At 38.4% G+C, this 19,774-nt stretch overlaps 1 protein-coding gene across 1 annotated transcript in view; it reads left to right on the top strand.

Moving 5' to 3' along the window:
* The window catches only part of FAM83B (family with sequence similarity 83 member B), a 78,586-nt gene extending 61,314 nt beyond the window's left edge, over positions 1–17,272 (top strand). The window contains exons 2-4 of the mRNA XM_079712335.1: positions 1,474–1,638; positions 2,335–2,459; positions 14,584–17,272. Coding sequence (XP_079568461.1) covers positions 1,474–1,638; positions 2,335–2,459; positions 14,584–16,885 — 2,592 coding nt within the window. The 3' untranslated portion in view covers positions 16,886–17,272. The remainder of the gene's footprint in view (positions 1–1,473; positions 1,639–2,334; positions 2,460–14,583) is intronic.
* Positions 17,273–19,774: the final 2,502 nt, after the last annotated feature.

The raw sequence follows: 19,774 nt of genomic DNA, 5'->3' as shown, positions 1-19,774 counted from the left end.
TTAGAGTCATCCTCTTTTTCCCCCTCTTTCTCCCACATCCCATATTCCGTCCATCTAGAAGTCCTTTTGGCTCAAAATAGCCAGTGCTGACGATTTCTCCTCATCACTGATAGTGGCTGATACCAGGACTGTCTGGTCCTGGCCACCATCACCTCCCACTGGAATTGCTTCAATAGTTCTAACTGGCCTCCCTGTTTCCACCCTGCCTTCCAGCTTTAAAGTCTGTTCTTAACACAGTAGCCTGAACAATCCTTTTCTAACATAAATGAGACCATATTATTGCTTCAATAATAACCCTCAACAGCTTACACTCTTATTCAGGAAAAACCACTGAAGGATTTATAATGCCTTCAAGGCGTTGTGATTAGTTTCTTCCTTTCTTGTTTTATTTCTGCCCTTTCAGTTACTTGAACCTGATATAGGACTTTGCATTGCTGGGTCCCCCTGCCTGGGACATGCTTCATCAGGATATCCATCTTGAGGACTTCCTCAAAGGACATTTTCTCAGAGAGGCTTACCCTGAAAGACCCAAACCCCTACTTCTTAATTTCCAGAGAACTGTGAATCCCCCTTATCCTGCTCTAATTTTTTCCCACTAAACATCATCTTACAGCTTATCACATAATTTACCTCTTCTCTGTATTGCTTGTGGTTTCTTCCCCCACTTTGTAAGCTTCACAAAGGGCAGGGCTTCTGTCCTTCTCATCTGGCATATAGTCAGTCGAATGATTTCCCTTTCTTTCAGCATCATTTCACTCCCGCTGCTTCTCAAAGACAATAATGGTTCTGTTTCCAACAGTTAACTTGGACTGTCTCCATTTTAGGGGCCTGTTCCTTAGGATATTTCTCTCTGCATTTACCTTTTTAATCATATCTTTTTATCCATTTTGTTTTCTTTTACTTGTTCTGTCTGCTAAGCTAATTTTAAACATATTTATTTAATTTTCTGGTCTTCAAGTCTTCTTATCCCGTTTCTTATCTTTGGTCCTTTCTTAGCTATATTTCTATTTCTAGATTTTTTTTCTCTGTCCTAGTTCTCCAAGACTTTTATTCTTAACTAGTTACAGAAATCTTGCTTTTCCCTGGAAATATTTCCCATGAAAACTGTAGCACCAATTTCTACCCTCTATCTACCTGTCCCCTCCATTCACCCGACAGACAACCTTGATTGCCTTGATTTGGATCTGCCCTTCACTCAACATTCTACTGAAATGAAGATTCCCTTTGACTTAAAGCTAGTATGAAATTACTTAGTGTTACAAATATGTATATAGTTTGTTTATTTTCAATATACTTTTCTATCTTCTATTTTACAAAACTGCACAAATATTTGTGTATACGTTTATATATAAATATATATATATTATGCATTGAACTATTTTCTATTTTGTCCAATTTTTCCTGAAAGCAAGCAATTTCTAGTTCTTTCTCTATTGGGTATCTAAAATTGTTTCATATTCTTATCTTTAACAGGTCATTGCTTTAGTGATGGATATATTTACAGACGTGGACATTTTCAAAGAAATAGTAGAAGCATCAACTCGAGGGATATCTGTGTACATTCTGCTTGATGAGTCAAACTTTAATCATTTCCTAAGTATGACCGAGAAACAGGGCTGTCAAGTTCAACGTCTCAGAGTAAATATTTCATGCTTTGTTTTGTTTTCTTCAACTATTTTATCTTTATCTCAGTCATTGAATGTAAGGCATGTTAAATTATATTACTCTAAATGTACACCATATATTTAAGGTGGTGACCACAAAAAGAGTCCCTTGTACTCTTCAGACTGTGACTTCACCATCTTCGTGATGGTTTTATAGGATGCTTTTCTTGATGGTGGGGCACTTAAGTTTCTGTGTTAACTTTGCTGCCAGTCATAATTAATTTACAACCTTGAAACTACTGACTTGAGTGATAATCTTTCATTCAGTGGATATTGCTTGTCACAATCGTTTAGCATAGTGTTTTCAGTGATGTTTGACTTATTAAAAGACAGGAGGATTTTAATCTTAGTTATTTTGTTATCATGCTACTATAACCTGAAAGGGGCTCTTGCAGTAAGACCCTAAGTGATTTATAGAACCATCCTGTGTAAATGATGTAAGTTATGATAAAATACATTATTTTAAGTGACCATTTTCCTTGAGTACTTCTTTTTTGGATGATGTTTTAAAATGTGCTTTTCACTATTTTTGTTGTTGTTGTTATATGATTTAAAAAATTATTTCATATGTACTTTTTTGGTTACTAAGGTTTTACGATGACATATTTTACTTTTCAAAATATCCCCTTTCTAGCCATAATTTTTACTTTATATTTACATGCAATTCTAGAATATCCGAGTGCGGACAGTAAAAGGCCAAGATTATCTTTCCAAAACAGGAGCAAAATTTCATGGAAAAATGGAACAGAAATTTTTGTTAATTGACTGCCAGAAAGTTTTGTATGGTTCCTACAGGTAAGATCATTGTGTTTACCTCCAGTATTATCAATCATTTATAGAATTTATGAGTTTCAAGTTTTAATGTAATCTGTTTGGTTATTTATTAAAAATAAAAGAAGAACCCTTTCATGAAAAGCTTGGAAACTTGAATTTCAGTACTGGCTGTGAAGTCATTGTGCAAGTCACGAAACTTCCTTGGGCTTCAAGTTCTTCCTCCCCAAAATGAGAGAGTTGACTTATATCTCAGGTTTCATAAAGCTCTATAATGCTAAAAGTGTTTTTGTTCCTTATGAAAACAGTATGAAGCATACTAATTGTTCATAAAAATAGAAGCTGTGTATCACCTTGAAGAACCTGCCTAATGGATTGCTCTTATTTTAGTATTATTGAGACTCTGATGATTATCATGTTGTCATCATAGGACTACTGAAACATCATTGAACAGTCTGGCATTAAAATGAAAGGTAGACACTAGGCAAGGTTTTTCAGCCCCAGATCTACTCTCTGGAATTTTTCTAGGGTACCACTGATGGAATATATCTACTTCTGTTCTAGCTTGGCTCTTATGTTTCATTCCCAGTACTTACAACTTTTCTGCAAAGCAGTTATTTTTATCTATAATTTATAAATAATGAAAAGGAAGTTCTAGAAACATCAAAACACCAAAACATCACAGTTAAGGGCCAAAAGACAGTTCAGGTCTGGCAACCCAGTCTAGGTCCAGCTGGTCCAGAGTAAAAGTGCTGCCTTCAAACTCCCTTATAAATTCCAGGCATTGGTCCTCAATGGGATACACAGTAAGGCTATATCAATAGGCAGATAAAAACACCAAAAACACGTGAACTGGAGAGGGGGAAGATGGTGGAAGAATAAGAAGCGGAGATCACCTTCCTCCCCACAGATACATCAGAAATACATCTACACGTGGAACAACTCCTACAGAACACCTACTGAATGCTGGCAGAAGACCTCAGACCTCCCAAAAGACAAGAAACTCCCCACGTACCTGGGTGGGGCAAAAGAAAAAAGAATAAACAGAGACAAAAGAATAGGGATGGGACCTGCACCAGTGGGAGGGAGCTGTGAAGGAGGAAAGGTTTCCACACACTAGGAAGCCCCTTCATGGGCGGAGACTGTGGGTGGCAGAAGGGGGAAGCTTCGGAGCCATGGAGGAGAGCACAGCAACAGGGGTGCGGAGGGCAAAGTGGAGACATTCCCACACAGAGGATCAGTGCCAACCGGCACTCACCAGCCCAAGAGGCTTGTCTGTTCACCCGCCGTGTTGGGTGTGGCTGGGAGCTGAGGCTCAGGCTTCAGTCGGATCACAGGGAGAAGACTGGGGTTGGCGGCATGAACACAGCCTGCAGGGGTTAGTGCACCAAGGCTAGCCGGTAGGGAGTCTGGGGAAGTGTCTGGACCTGCCGAAGAGGCCAGAGACTTTTTCTTCCCTCTTTGTGTCCTGGTGTGTGAGGAGAGGGGATTAAGAGTGCTGCTTAAAGGAGATCCAGAGACAGAGATGGGCGCGAGACACTAAGGCTGCTGCTGCCACCACCAAGAAGCCTCTGTGCAAGCACAGGTCACTATCCACACCTCCCTCCCAGGGAGCCTGTGCAACCCGCTACTGCCAGGGTCTCGGGATCCAGGGAAAACTTCCCCGGGAGAACGCACAGTGCCCCTCAGGCTGATGCAACGTCAAGCCGGCCTCTGCCATCACAGACTTGCCCCACATACCATACCCCTCCCTCCGCCCAGCCTCAGTAAGCTTTAGCCCCCGAATCAGTGGCTCCTTTAACCTCGTCGTCCTGTCTGAGAGAAGAACAGACACCCTCCAGCGACCTACATGCAGAGGCAGGTCCAAATCCAAAGCTGAACCCCAGGAGCTGTGCGAACAAAGGAGAGAAAAGGAAATCTCTCACAGCAGCCTCAGGAGCAGTGGATTAAATCTCCACAATCAACTTGATATACCCTGCATCAGTGGAATACCTGAATAGACAAGGAATCATCCCAAATTGAGGAGGTGGACTTTGAGAGCAAGATTTATGATTTTTTCCCCTTTTCCTCTTTTTGTGAGTGTGTATGTGTATGCTTCTGTGGGAGATTTTGTCTGTATAGCTTTGCTTTCACCATTTGTCCTAGGGTTCTATCCATCCTTTTTTTTTTTTTAACTTAAAAAATTTTTCTTAATAATTACTTTTTATTTTAATTATTTTATTTCATCTTTATTTTATTTTATTTTATCCTATTTCTTTCTTTCTTTCTACTTTTTCTCCCTTTCTTTCTGAGCCGTGTGGATGAACGGCTCTTGGTGCTGCAGCCAGGAGTCAGTGCTGTGCCTCTGAGCTGGTAGAACCAACTTCAGGACACTGGTCCACAAGAGACCTCCCAGCTCCATGTAATACCAAATGGCAAAAATCTCCCAGAGATCTCCATCTCAACACCAACACCCAGCATCACACAACAACCAGCAAGCTACAGTGCTGGACACCCTATGCCAAACAACTAGCAAGACAGGAACACAACCCCACCCATTAGCAGAGAGGCTGCCTAAAATCATAATAAGTCCACAGACACCCCAAAACACACCACAATACGTAGACTTCCCCACCAGAAAGACAAGATCTAGCCTCACCCACCAGAACACAGGCAATAGTCCCCTCCACCAGGAAGCCTACACAACCCACTGGGCCAACTTTAGCCACTGGGGACAGACAACAAAAACAACAGGATCTACGAACCTGCAGCCTGCAAGGAGACCCCAAACACAGTAAGATAAGCAAAATGAGAAGACAGAAAAACACACAGCAGATGAAGGAGCAAGATAAAAACCCACCAGACCTAACAAATGAAGAGGAAATAGACAGTCTACCTGAAAAAGAATTCAGAATAATGATAGTAAAGATGATCAAAAATCTTGGAAATAGAATAGACAAAATGCAAGAAGCATTTAAGAAGGATCTAGAAGAACTAAAGATGAAACAAGCAATGATGAACAACACAATAAATGAAATTAAAAATACTCTAGGGCTTCCCTGGAGGCGCAGTGGTTGAGAGTCCGCCTGCCGATGCAGGGGACACGGGTTCGTGCCCAGGTCCGGGAAGATCCCATATGCCACAGAGCGGCTGGGTCTGTGAGCCATGGTCGCCGAGCCTGCACGTCTGGAGCCTGTGCTCTGCAATTGGAGAGGCCACGGCAGTGAGAGGCCCATGTACCACAAAAAAAAAAAAAAAAAATACTCTAGGGCTTCCCTGGTGGTGCAGTGGTTGAGAATCTGCCTGCCAATGCAGCGGACACGGGTTTGAGCCCTGGTCTGGGAAGATCCCACATGCCACGGAGCAAGTAGGCCCATGAGTCACAACTACTGAGCCTGTGCTCCGCAACAAGAGAGGCCACGACAGTGAGAGGCCCATGCACCGCGATGAAGAGTAGCCCCCGCTCGCCGCAACTAGGGAAAGCCCTCGCACAGAAATGAAGACCCAACACACCCAAAAATAAATTAATTAATTAAAAAAATACTTTAGAAGGGATCAATAGCAAAATAACTGAGGTAGAAGAATGGATAAGTGATCTGGAAGATAAAAGAGTGGAAATAACTACTGCAGAGCAGAATAAAGAAAAAACAATGAAAAGAACTGAGGACAGTCTCAGAGACTTCTGGGACAACATTAAACACATCAACATTCGAATTATAGGGGTTCCAGAAAAAGAAGACAAAAAGAAAGGGACTGAGGGCTTCCCTGGTGGTGCAGTGGTTGAGAATTCACCTGCCGATTCAGGGGACATGGTTTTGTGCCCTGTTCTGGGAAGATCCCACATGCCGCAGAGCAGCTGGGCCCGTGAGCCATGGCAGCTCAGCCTGCGTTTCCAGAGCCTGTGCTCTGCAACGGGAGAGGCCACATTAGTCAGAGGCCCGTGTACTGCAAAAAAGTAAATAAATAAATCTCTTTGGGCTTCCCTGGTGGCGCAGTGAGAGTCTGCCTTCCGATGCATGGGATGTGGGTTCGTGGCCCAGTCTGGGAGGATCACACATGCCGCTGAGCGGATGGGCCTGTGAGCCATGGCCATTGGGTCTGTGATTCCGGAGCCCATGCTTCACAATTAGAGGGGCCACTACAGTGAGAGGCCTGTGTACTGCCAAAAAAAAAAAAAGAAAAGAAAAGAAATGGACTGATAAAATATTTGAAGAGATTATAGTTGAAAACATCCTTAATATGGGAAAGGAAATAGTTAATCAAGTCCAGGAAGCACAGAGAGTCCCATACATGATAAATCCAAGGAGAAACACACCAAGACACATATTAATCAAACTATCAAAAAATAAATACAAAGGAAACATATGAAAAGCGCAAGGAAAAAACAACAAATAACACACAAAGGAATCCCCATAAGGTTAACAGCTGACCATTCAGCAGAAACTCTGCAAGCCAGAAGGGACTGGCAGGACATATATAAAGTGATGAAGGAGAAAAATAATCTACAACCAAGATTACGCTACCCAGCAAGGATCTCATTCAGATTTCGTGGAGAAATTAAAATCATTACAGACAAGCAACAGCTGAGAGAGTTCAGCACCACAAAACCAGCTTTACACCAAATGCTAAAGGAACTTCTCTAGGCATGAAACACAAGTGAAGGAAAAGACCTACAATAACAAACCCAAAACAATTAAGAAAATGGGATAGGAACATACATATCAATAATTACCTTAAATGTAAATGGATTAAATGCTCCCACCAAAAGACACAGACTGGCTGAATTCGATACAAAAACAAGACCCATGTATATGCTGTCTACAAGAGACACACTTCAGACCTAAAGACACATAAAAACTGAAAGTAAGGGGATGGAAAAAGATATTCCATGCAAATGGAAATCAAAAGAAATCTGGAGTAGCAATTCTCATATCAGACAAAATAGACTTTAAAATAAAGACTATTAGAAGAGACAAAGAAGGCACTATATAATGATCAAGGGATTGATCCAAGAGGAAGATATAACAATGTACATATTTGTGCACCCAACATAGGAGCACCTCAATACATAAGGCAAATACTAACAGCCATAAAAGGGGAAATCAACAGTAACACATTCATAATAGGGGATTTTAACACCCAACTTTCACCAATGGACAGATCATCCAAAATGAAAATAAATAAGAAAACACAAGCTTTAAATGATACATTAAACAAGATGGACTTAAGTGGTACTTATAGGACATTCCATCCAAAAACAACAGAATACACATTCTTCTCAAGTGCTCATGGAACATTCTCCAGGATAGATCATATCTTGGGTCACAAATCAAGCCTTGGTAAATTTAAGAAAACTGAAATTGTATCAACTATCTTTTCTGACCACAATGCTATGAGACTACATATCAATTACAGGAAAAGATCTGTAAAAAATACAAACACATGGAGGCTAAACAATATAGTACTTAATAACGAAGTGACCACTGAGAAATCAAACAGGAAATGAAAAAATACCTAGAAACAAATGACAATGGAAACACAATGACCCAAACATATGGGATGCAGCAAAAGTGCTTCTAAGAGGGAAGTTTATAGCAATACAATCCTACCTTAAGAAACAGGAAACATCTCGAATAAACAACCTAACCTTGCACCTAAAGCAATTAGAGAAAGAAGAAGAAAAAAATCCCCAAAGTTAGGGCTTCCCTGGTGGCGCAGTGGTTGAGAGTCCGCCTGCCGATGCAGGGGACACGGGTTCGTGCCCCGGTCTGGGAAGATCCCACATGCCGCGGAGCGGCTGGGCCCGTGAGCCATGGCCACTGAGCCTGTGCTCCGGAGCCTGTGCTCCGCAAGGGGAGAGGCCACAACAGTGAGAGGCCCGCCTACCGCAAAAAAAAAAAAAAAAAAAAAAAAAATCCCCAAAGTTAGCAGAAGGAAAGAAATCATAAAGATCAGATCAGGAATAAATCAAAAAGAAATGAAGGAAAAAATAGCAAAGATCAATAAAAATAAAAACTAGTTCTTTGAGAAGATAAAAAATAATGGATAACCCATTAGCTAGACTCATCAAGAAAAAAAGGGAGAAAACTCAAATCAACAGAATTAGAAATGAAAATGGAGAAGTAACAACTGACACTGCAAAAATACAAAAGATCATGAGAGATTACTACAAGCAACTCTATGTCAATAAAATGGACAACCTGGAAGAAATGGACAAAATCTTAGAAATGCACAACCTGCCAAGACTGATTCAGGAAGGAATAGAAAATATGAACACACCAATCACAAGCACTGAAACTGAAACTGTGATTAAAAGTCTTCCAACAAACAAAAGCCCAGGACCAGATGGCTTCACAGGCGAATTCTATCAAACATTTAGGGAAGAGCTAACACCTACCCTTCTCAAACTCTTCCAAAATATAGCAGAGGGAGGAACACTCCCAAACTCATTCTAGGAGGCCACCATCACCCCGATACTAAAACCAGACAAGTTTGTCACAATGAAAGAAAACTACAGGCCAATATCACAGATGAATATAGATGCAAAAATCCTCAACAAAACACTAGCAAACAGAATCCAACAGCACATTAAGAGGATCATACACCATGATCAAGTGGGGTTTATTCCAGGAATGCAAGGATTCTTCAATATATGAAAATCAATCATTGTGATACACCATATTAAAAAATTGAAGGAGAAAAACCACATGGTCATCTCAGTAGATGCAGAGAAAGCTTTTGACAAAATTCAACACCAATTTATGATAAAAACCCTGCAGAAGGGAACTTTCCTCAACATAATAAAGGCCATATATGACAAACACACAGCCAACATCGTACTCAGTGGTGAAAAATTGAAAGCATTTCCACTAAGATCAGGAACAGCAAAAGGTTGCCCACTCTTACCACTCTTATTCAACATAGTTTTGGAAGTTTTAGCCACAGCAATCAGAGAAGAAAAGGAAATAAATGGAATCCAATTCAGAAAAGAAGAAGTAAAGCTGTCACTGTTTGCAGATGACATGATACTATACATAGAGAATCCTACAAGTGCTACCAGAAAAGTACTAGAGGTAATCAATGAATTTGGTAAAGTAGCAGGATACAAAATCAATACACAGAAATCTCTGACATTCCTATACACTAATGTTGAAAAATCTGAAAGTGAAACCAAGAAAACACTCCCATTTACCATTGCAACAAAAAGAATAAAACATCTAGGAGTAAACCTACCTAAGGAGACAAAAGAACTGTATGCAGAAAATTATAAGCCACTGGTGAAAGAAATTAAAGATGATACAAATAGATGGAGAAATATACTATGTTCTAGAATTGGAAGAATCAATATTGTGAAAATGACTCTACTACCCAAAGCAATCTACAGATTCAATGCAATCCCTAACAAACTACCACTGACATTTTTCACAGAACTAGAACAAAAAATTTCACAATTTGTATGGAAACACAAAAGACCCCGAATAGCCAAAGCAATCTTGAAAATGAAAAACAGAGCTGGAGGAATCAGGCTACTGGACTTCAGACTACACTACAAAGCTATTGTAATCAAGACAGTATGGTAATGGCACAAAAACTGAAAGATAGATCAATGGAACAGTTTAGAAAGCCCAGAGATAAACCCCCACACATATGGTCACCTTATCTTTGATAAAGGAGGGAGGAATGTGCAGTGGAGAAAATACAGCCTCTTTAATAAGTGGTGCTGGGAAAACTGGACAGGTACACATAAAAATATGAGATTAGAACACTCCCTAACACCATACACAAAAATAAGCTCAAAATGGATTAAATACCTAAAAGTAAGGCCAGAAAGTATCAAACTCTTAGAGGAAAACATAGGCAAAACACTCTATGACATAAATCACAGCAATATCCTTTTTGACCCACCTCCTCCTAGAGAAATGGAAATTAAAAACAAAAGTAAACAAATGGGACCCAATGAAACTTCAAAACTTTTGCACAGCAAAGGAAACCATAAACAAGACCAAAAGACAACCCTCAGAATGGGAGAAAATATTTGCAAATGAAGCAACTGACAAAGGATGAATCTCCAAAATTTATAAGCAGCTCATACAGCTCAATAACAAAAAAACAAACAACCCAATCCAAAAATGGGCAGAAGACCTAAATAGACATTTCTTCAAAGAAGATATAGACTGCCAACAAACACATGAAAGAATGCTCAACATCAGTAATCATTCGAGAAATGTAAATCAAAACTACAATGAGATATCATCTCACACCAGTCAGAATGGCCATCATCAAAAAATCTAGAAACAATAAATGCTGGAGAGGATGTGGAGAAAAGGGAACACTCTTACACTGCTGGTGGGAATGTGAATTGGTACAGCCACTACAGAGAACAGTATGGAGGTTCCTTTAAAAACTACAAATAGAACTACCATATGACCCAGCAATCTCACTACTGGGCATATACCCTGAGAAAACCATAATTCAAAAAGAGACATGTACCAAAATGTTCATTGCAGCTCTATTTACAATAGCCAGGAGGTGGAAACAACCTAAGTGTCCATCATTGGATGAATGGATAAAGAAGATGTGGTACATATATAAAATGGAATTATTACTCAGCCATAAAATGAAATGAAATTGAGTTATTTGTAGTGAGGTCCATGGATCTAGAGTGTGTCATACAGAGTGAAGTAAGTCAGAAAGAGAAAGACAAATACCGTATGCTAACACATATATATGGAATCTAAGAAAAAAAACATGTGATGAAGAACCTAGGGTTAAGACAGGAATAAAATCACAGACCTACTTGAGAATGGACTTGAGAATATGGGGAGGGGAAAGGGTAGGCTGTGACAAAGTGAGAGAATGTCATGGACATATATACACTACCAAACGTAAAATAGATAGCTAGTGGGAAGCAGCCACATAGCACAGGGAGATCAACTCGGTGCTTTGTGACCACCTAGAGGGGTGGGATAGGGAGCGTGGGAGGGAGGGAAACGCAAGAGGGAAGAGATATGGGAATATATGTATATATATAACTGATTAACTTTGTTATAAAGCAGAAACTAACACACCATTGTAAAGCTATTATACTCCAGTAAAGATGTAAAAAAGAAATCAATCAATATAATTTATCTTGATAACAGAACAGAAAAAAAAAAATCAAACACGTGGTCTCCTAGGTCACTGAATACTAAAGACTGCAGGATGAAGCCAGGAGAGCTGTGGATGTCAACAGGACAATGTGAGGGCAAATTTTGCCTCTTCTCTTAAGAACTTAAATAGTCCACAAGAAGGAGGCAACACATTGTATGGGGTGGCCCTGGACAAGTTACTTAACTTCATTGCCCTTTAGTTTCCTCCTCCCTAAAAGGAGGGTAATAATAGAACCTACTGTGTGTTGTGAGAATTAAATGAGTTAATTCATCCAAAGCCCCTAATGTCAACTGCTATTTTAGGCCTGTTTTAACTTTTAATATTTGTTAAATTTCTCTTTGAGCTCAGGGACCCTATATTGAAAATCCTCTTTAGAATTTTAAAATGTGTTAAGAGCAGAAATTACAACTAATGCTTGAAATTAATGAATTCTTTTAAAGACTCATTATTTGTGTTTCTATTTAGTCAGACCCACTTGTTTTTAGAGGGATTTTAATTGAAATTTTAATTAAAATGGAGTTCACTTGACTTATAGAATGGTGTTTATTAATCTCATCATAATGAGCACTTTCTATTTTTATTATTTAACTTGACTTTGAAGATTATCTTCAACAATAAATTCACATCAATTTTGTCTTACTAGGTATTAACAGGTGATATCTGTTGAGATGACTGTAACTGAGCTACTTTAAAATTGGTGTTGGAAAAAACAAACAAGCAAACAGCAACAGAAACTCTTTATCTTCTTATCTATATCATAAGCCAGAGGCAAAATTTAAGTTGTTGTTTGTGTAAGTGAATATGGAATACATAGGACCACAGATTATTAAAATTCATCAAAACAATTATCTAACAGCCCTACTCTCTTTTTTATTTCATGTTAATTTTAAATATTCTTCTTTTTAAAAAATTAATGATTTTCACCCCTTGTCATTTTTGTTTTATTCTGACTAATAATTATGGATTTTTCCTATTGTTACCAAATATAAGAGGATCTGGTGGAACTGTTATGAACCAGACTTTGCAGAAACTGGTTAAAAATGTACTCTCCCTTTTGGGTAAAAGCAGCCTTCATCTCTGCTGTTCTTGTATTGTTGTTGTTTTCCTTGTAGGCAAATTCAGAATGCCTTCTTCTTTAATTCAAATTTCTTAGCCATAAAACTTCTTGAAATGCTAAATGCCCAGCATTTCTAGACAGGTCTGGCATCTGTACTCACCATGTCACACACTGTGTGACAGCTCACAGTCACAAGGACAGTTTTATCAGGAAAACACAGCAGGTGTTTTGCTACATCATGATACTAACAATGAGGAGATAAAACACATATACTTTTTTATCAATGTGTGTAAATCAGATTTTGAATTGGATACCCTCATTTGAAATTGTCATAGGAAAACCTGGAAGATACTTAATATTGTCCACAGATTTGACTTAGAGAGAATTTTGTACTTTCTTTTTAAATCTTGTGATCTCCCTGCTTTGCTTTCAAGATTTCCCCCACTAGTTCATCGGTCTCTTATATAGCTTCTTATTTCAGCTAAGTATAATTTGTTTTCTGTGTTCAACCAAAGCATAGCCACTATTGCTTCCTTCCTTTTTCCATGCATTTCTTCTTCGACACAAATTTTTTTCCCACACTTTTCAAGTTTGAACTTCTAGGCTTCTAGTCTCTGTCAAAATACTGTTAAACTCTTACTGTCTCTGGGGATTTTCTTCTATTTGATAGCTGAATATTTATTCCTTTACTTGCTGTTTTTAACAAATTTTATATTCATACCTTCAGTTGGATTGAAAATTCCTCGAATGATTCACTTTTCTACTATTTCTTGTAAGTCATCCTGGTGGTCCATACATCTGTACATAAAAATATTCTTCTCATACTATGCATTCAGTAAGCATACTGATAAAATTAAGCATATCAGAATAAGAAGATTTTTAAGTTATACACCACTGTTTATGATATTTTATGTATTTTAGATTATTGTTCTGCACATTCTTTTAATATTTCCATCTGCCTCTGTTATTATCTTCCTGTATAAACAGTAAGCTCCTTTATTGTGGACAATGGCTCCGTCTCCTTTTTCTTTTGTATAAACCCCCATTTTATCATGTACATTTTTGGAGACATAGCATATTAGCAATGGCCTTTTCAGCTCAGTTACTCTGTATGTTACATTATCAAGATTTTCTAAAATAAGATTTAAAATTATATATGAAACTTCAAGATAACTGTTGCCTCTAAACTCCAGGAGAGAGATTTGAAGTTGCACAAAGTACTATAAAGTAATTACAAACTTCAATCCCCTAGCAATTGTATTCTACATGGAAAGGTCTTAATTGGCATTCTGATTGGCATGGTTTGTAAGGACTGAATTTACTGTATATACTGAGTGAAGTGAAGGATACCCTTAATGGCTGAAGCTGCTGCTACAAATCCTGTCTGTTTCCAAACACTGGCACCTAAATTACACTTACACTTAAGCCACAGAGATGAAATACATGCATTGGCACAGATGATCTTGCATCATTACATGCTAGGACCATAAGGAATTGTAGTGATTATGCTGTCCTTATCCTCATTCTGGCCGGGAGGACACTGAGGTTCAAGTTCCTGTGGAATAGACAGCTTGGCAGAGGCCAGGTCTCTCAACTTTTCCTCCAATACCAGCTTGCCTGCACCCTGCCAGGCTGCTGTATATGGAATATATGTCATATTTTACTCTATAAAATCTTAATAGACATAGAGGAAAAATGCACACCAGGCTTTTCTTTGTACTTCTTGAAATTATGGATGGATTGAAAGCCAGAACTTGTATTGCTTTGTTATTTAACATATGAATATAGGAGTGGGGAGACATGTACTGCAAGCATGTAATGACTGAAGATGTTCTAGATTATGGTAGTTACGGAAAATAAACAAAAATACTCTTTTGTCAACATTAAATGACACTTTTCTTAATAGAGCTAAATATTGTAAGCACAATTAAAATTTGTCTATTTTGATTTTTTTTTTCCCAGCTACATGTGGTCATTTGAAAAAGCACACCTCAGCATGGTTCAGATAATCACAGGGCAACTTGTTGAGTCCTTTGATGAAGAATTCAGGACTCTCTATGCCAGGTCCTGTGTCCCCAGCTCATTTGCATGGGAAGAGTCAGCAAGCGTGAAGCACAGCAAAGCACTCTGGGAGAATGGCACTTACCAGCGTTCAGTGTCTTCCTTAGCTTCCATTTCCAGCCAAAGAAACCTTTTTGGTAGACAAGACAAAATTCATAAACTAGATTCTAGCTACTTCAAAAACAGAGGGATATATGCTCTCAATGAACGTGACAGATATAACATAAGAAATCATGCATACAAACCTCATTTTGTTCCCAACTTTAATTGTCCAATCCGTCAGCATCAACACAGTCAGATAAGTGAAAATTGGAAGAGGCATAGTTATGCTGGGGAACAGCCAGAAACAACACCATACCTGATGCTTAACAGGGCTCTGAATCGAAACGTCAATGCTCCCTGTAATTGGAAAAAGCCTTCAGATAGTCTCAGTGTGGCATCCTCGTCACAGGGAGGCTATGCAGGCCACCAGAACACACCTGCCCAGAGTTTTGCTGACCGACTTGCCCAGAGGAAGACATCAAACCTTCCAGAAAGGAATTCCAATGTACGGAGGTCTTTTAACGGGACAGATAATCATATTCGCTTTTTGCAACAACACATGCCAACCCTTGAACATACCACCAAGTCATTCTTGCGTAACTGGAGAATTGAATCCTACTTAAATGATCATTCAGAAGCTTCCCGTGATTCCAATGGATCAGTTCTAGGTGACCGGTTTGAGGGCTACGACGGTCCTGAGAATTTGAAAGCCAATACCGTTTATACTCACTCTCGGCTTCGTTCTTCTTTTGTGTTTAAACCCACTTTACCTGAGCAACAGGAAGTTAACAGTTGTACAACTGATTCCTCAAGTTCAACAGTCATTGGGTCCCAGGGAAGTGGCACGCCTAAGAAGATCCCAGACACCCCAACAGGCGCACAGCATCTGACAAACAAACCCTCACAGGAATCAACCCCCAAGCTCCCGTTGCAGTCGGAGGCACCAAAAACGCACACCCTACAGGTTCCCGAAAGCCACCTGGCAGTTTTAATCCCAACTACAAATGGCCCTACGGACTCAAACAGCTATTTATATACAACCTTGCCTGTAAATAAACAGACAGAAAACCTAAAGAATCAACAGAATGAGAATCTGCTTAAAAGGCGAAGTTTCCCATTCACTGACCACTCAAAAGCCAATTTAAGTCATGGAAATAGTAAGCATTATGTGTATAGTACACTTACCAGGAATCCAATTAGACAACCAGAAAAACCTAAAGAAGATTTGTTAAAAAGTTCTAGAAGCATTCATAATGTGACCCATGCCATGGAAGAGGGTGAGGAAGAGGTTATCAAGAGAGACATTCCGAGTGGCACTGCTATCAAGTCAATTTCCATTGCTGCTTTGCTTGATGTGAATAAAGAAGAATCCAACAAAGAACTCACTTCCAAGAAAGAAGTGAAGGGTTCCCCAAGTTTTTTGAAAAAGGGATCTCTGAAGTTAAGGTCATTACTTAGCCTTACCCCAGAAAAGAAAGAAAATCTATCCAAAAATAAAGCACCTGCCTTTTATAGAATGTGTAGTAGTTCTGACACTTTAGTTTCTGAGGCTGAAGAGAATCAAAAACAAAAAAAATCAGAACCCAAAATTGATTCATCTCCTAGAAGAAAACATTCCTCTTCATCCAGCTCTCCAGGCAGCAACCACAATGGTAAGGAAGATGTAGCAGTTTGTTCATCTCAGGTGATACATTCTTCATCTGATGAAAGTAAAAAAACTATACCTTCTTCAGGTCCAGTTGAGAGCAAGTCCTTGGAAAGGGCAGGAGATGCCTCTGCCCCGAGATTCAACACTGAGCAGATCCAGTACCAAGATTCGAAGGAGGTTAAAGCAGTGGTTGTTCCTGAAAGAAAACCAGCTTCTCCTCCCAGACCAAAGCCCAATGATGAGCTTATAAGAACTCATTCAATTGACCGGCGTGTTTACAGTCGTTTTGAGCCATTTTGTAGTATTGAAAGCTCTATTCAGCCAACAAGCAACATGCCAAATACCAGTACACACAACCTGGAAAAGAAATCATCAGCTATGGGCAATAGTTATGGCAGGTCCAGCCCAATGCTTAATTACAACACTGGTGTTTACCACTCATATCAGCCAAATGAAAACAAGTTTCGAGGATTTATACAGAAGTTTGGAAACTTCATACACAGAAATAAATGAAATACTGTAACTACAAATAGACTTTAAAATACAAAATGACAGTGGCTATAAATATTTGTCCAAAGAACATTGTAGATTTTGTTTGTAATATCCTAATAGATTTCTATGGGGGTGGAATTTTGGGTGTGAAGTATATGTTTACCAACTTACTAATGTATAGTAAAGTTATTGTTCTTTTTGATAAATTTAGTTGTGCTTAATTACACTGTAGATGGAATGTCTATAAATACATGATTTTTAAATGGTAATGGTAAGACAAATGTAATGAAATTGTTTTCTTCAGACTGAAGATCTTCTTAAGTCTTAAATGGAAACTTTGGTGGAGAGATGGTATATGGATTTTAACCATTCATTGCAAATACTTTCCTTATTAAAATGGATCATAATGCTGTCAACGGTCCTTTATAGTACAGCTTTGTGGGGTTTTCATATCTTCAAATTATGAGAAAATAGGACAAAGCCTTTGTGGTTTTTAATTACCTTTAAATTCTACGAGATAACTTTTATTTTATAAATGTTTTATTAATTTTTCTGTGGAACTGGTTGGGCAGCAATAGTACAATTTAAACCATATAGCACAGCACATATTTTATTTTATCTGAGGTATTTGCAAAGTATCATCCTCAGGTAGTTCAAGTACACCATAGAAATTTATTTTCAGGTTGTGCTTATTTCCACTCTGGACCAAGGGAGCCTGTACTGCACTCCACCCATCAGCTGCTGAACTTTTATTGTCATTCTTTCCTTCAAACTTATAGCAAGCCAGCAGGAATTTGGAACACCTGAATTATTCCTCTCTTTTTTTCTAATACAAAGAAGCTTTTAGAAATGTAAACTTCTACATAAATTTTTATCTTGGATTAGTATGACAGTGCTTATGTGTTTTGCTTGCAAAGTCTTTGCTCTTTTTTATACTGTGCCAAATGCACTCTGACTGCATAGTGTTTTCTTGAGAGAACCCTGATGAAAATGAGGAGAAATGCTACCTGGCTTGCTTCTTCCATGACCTTGGGGCCTCATTGAAAGTTTTAAATCTTTCTATATCTTAATTTGATGATGATATGCAGTTCATAAGATACACTTTGCCTTTCTTAGGGTAATGACATAAAAGCTCCATATCCATGACAGAGACTTTAACTTGGCTTTACTTTATCCACAAAGAACAGAATTCAAGAAACAATGCATCATTTGAGAAGTGGAAAGTGTTTCTATGAAACTTTTTTTTTAGTTCCCCGACCAGGGATTGAACCCATGCCATCTGCAGTGGAGTCTTAACCACTGGACCACCAAGGAAATCCCCTATGACACTTTAAATATATCATATAACACCTTCTAACTTGCTATATGAGGCAACATGTTGTTTTCAAAATTCAAGATTCAGTCAAATATTAATATCTACGTCATTACTAAGTAATTAAAATAATGATACTGAAATATCTATGACATTAAAATAATTTTCCACAGTATTTTAAAACCATGATAAGAAACATGTCAGGAAAATACACGACAGCAGAAGAAGAAAACATAACATCCATAGACCAGGTCCTGAGCTAGAATCTAAAGTCCCCACGGCACTATTTTGCAACTACCATTGTCCTCATTATTTACAAGTGATAATTACGACACTGAGACTCAGAGGTAATGCCCCAAACCACATCACCAGTGAGTCATGGTACTAAAGTGTCTATAACACTCTGTCACATCCTATTACCTCCCCAATGTGTTCAACACCTGCCTCACCCAAACTGTTGAGAATTAAATGAGAGAACGTTTATATTTCCTGACTCAACAATGATCAACTAGGAAAGGTTTCGTTGTCTTTCTTTTTTGCTCTCTCTTTAAGAGTTGCAGAAATATACAACTAACTGTACAGCAATAGCATTTTATATACACAAATCCAGAATATAGTACTCAATTTCACATCATTCATAAAAGTCGATTTTAAAGTTCCTGTTATAACATAGGGAATTTCCAAGTACTACGATGTGGGGTTTGCTAGTTTTGGAAAGCTGAGTGTAAAAGATTGGAAAATTTGCACACTTCCTAATAATTTAACAGCATAAAAATGAACATTAAGAGTAAACAGTCATTTTTCACAGGAAAAGTAGCCAAGTATATTTACAAAAAAATTTTGATTTTTTTTAAGAAAATGGCCTTTGGAATGTGTAGTTCCTTATAGTCAAATACGGAGTTCAGTCACAATAAGAAAAGTGTTTCTAACTGTTAGCGTTTTAAATTTTAGAGTCATCTGGCAATTGTATGATCTTCACAGATTAGTATCAGATTATTAAAAAGCATTAGAATTGAGGTTTAATGAGTGAGAGAGATTCTTCATTTTACTCTTAGAAAAATTCACTTCTGTGAATCTGGACCATAGTCGTTTACTGATTTATCAAAGGAGAATCTGGAGTTAACCAAACCAGATTGATTTTAATATTACCCATTCTTTGTTATAGTGAGATAGGGTATCTTTCAGAGTGAAGGGGCTAATGGGCTGTTGTTAGGCAGCTCTGAAATTGGAAGTCCTGAAATTTACAGCAATACAACTGAAACTGCATAAAGCTGAAATTACATAAAGACTATAGAGTTTTAATCAGTTTAATTATATTCAAAAGCCTGTTGCCTTTTTGTACAGCAGCTGCCATCATTTCTGGAAACACAGATAGCTTTTAAGTAGTTCCTGAGTTCCTCCTCTCCCTGGGAGAGTTGGAAGCCCGGGGTTTCATTCCATCCACCTGTGACGGTTAGCTTGGGCTTTTTCATGACAGATTTATTCCCCTCTGCCTCTTTTCTTATTTTCCTTCTATTTTTTTTCCTCCAGAAATATCTATATGTCAGCATCTATACACAGTAACTTTCCAAAGTTTCTGAGGCTGAGAAACTCCACAG

The sequence above is a fragment of the Hyperoodon ampullatus genome (assembly GCF_949752795.1).
Source record: "Hyperoodon ampullatus genome assembly, chromosome: 10".
NCBI classification, from domain to species: Eukaryota; Metazoa; Chordata; class Mammalia; order Artiodactyla; family Ziphiidae; genus Hyperoodon; species Hyperoodon ampullatus.
The sequence above is the reverse complement of the archived record's forward strand: the minus strand, read 5'-3'. Positions and strand labels throughout refer to the sequence as shown.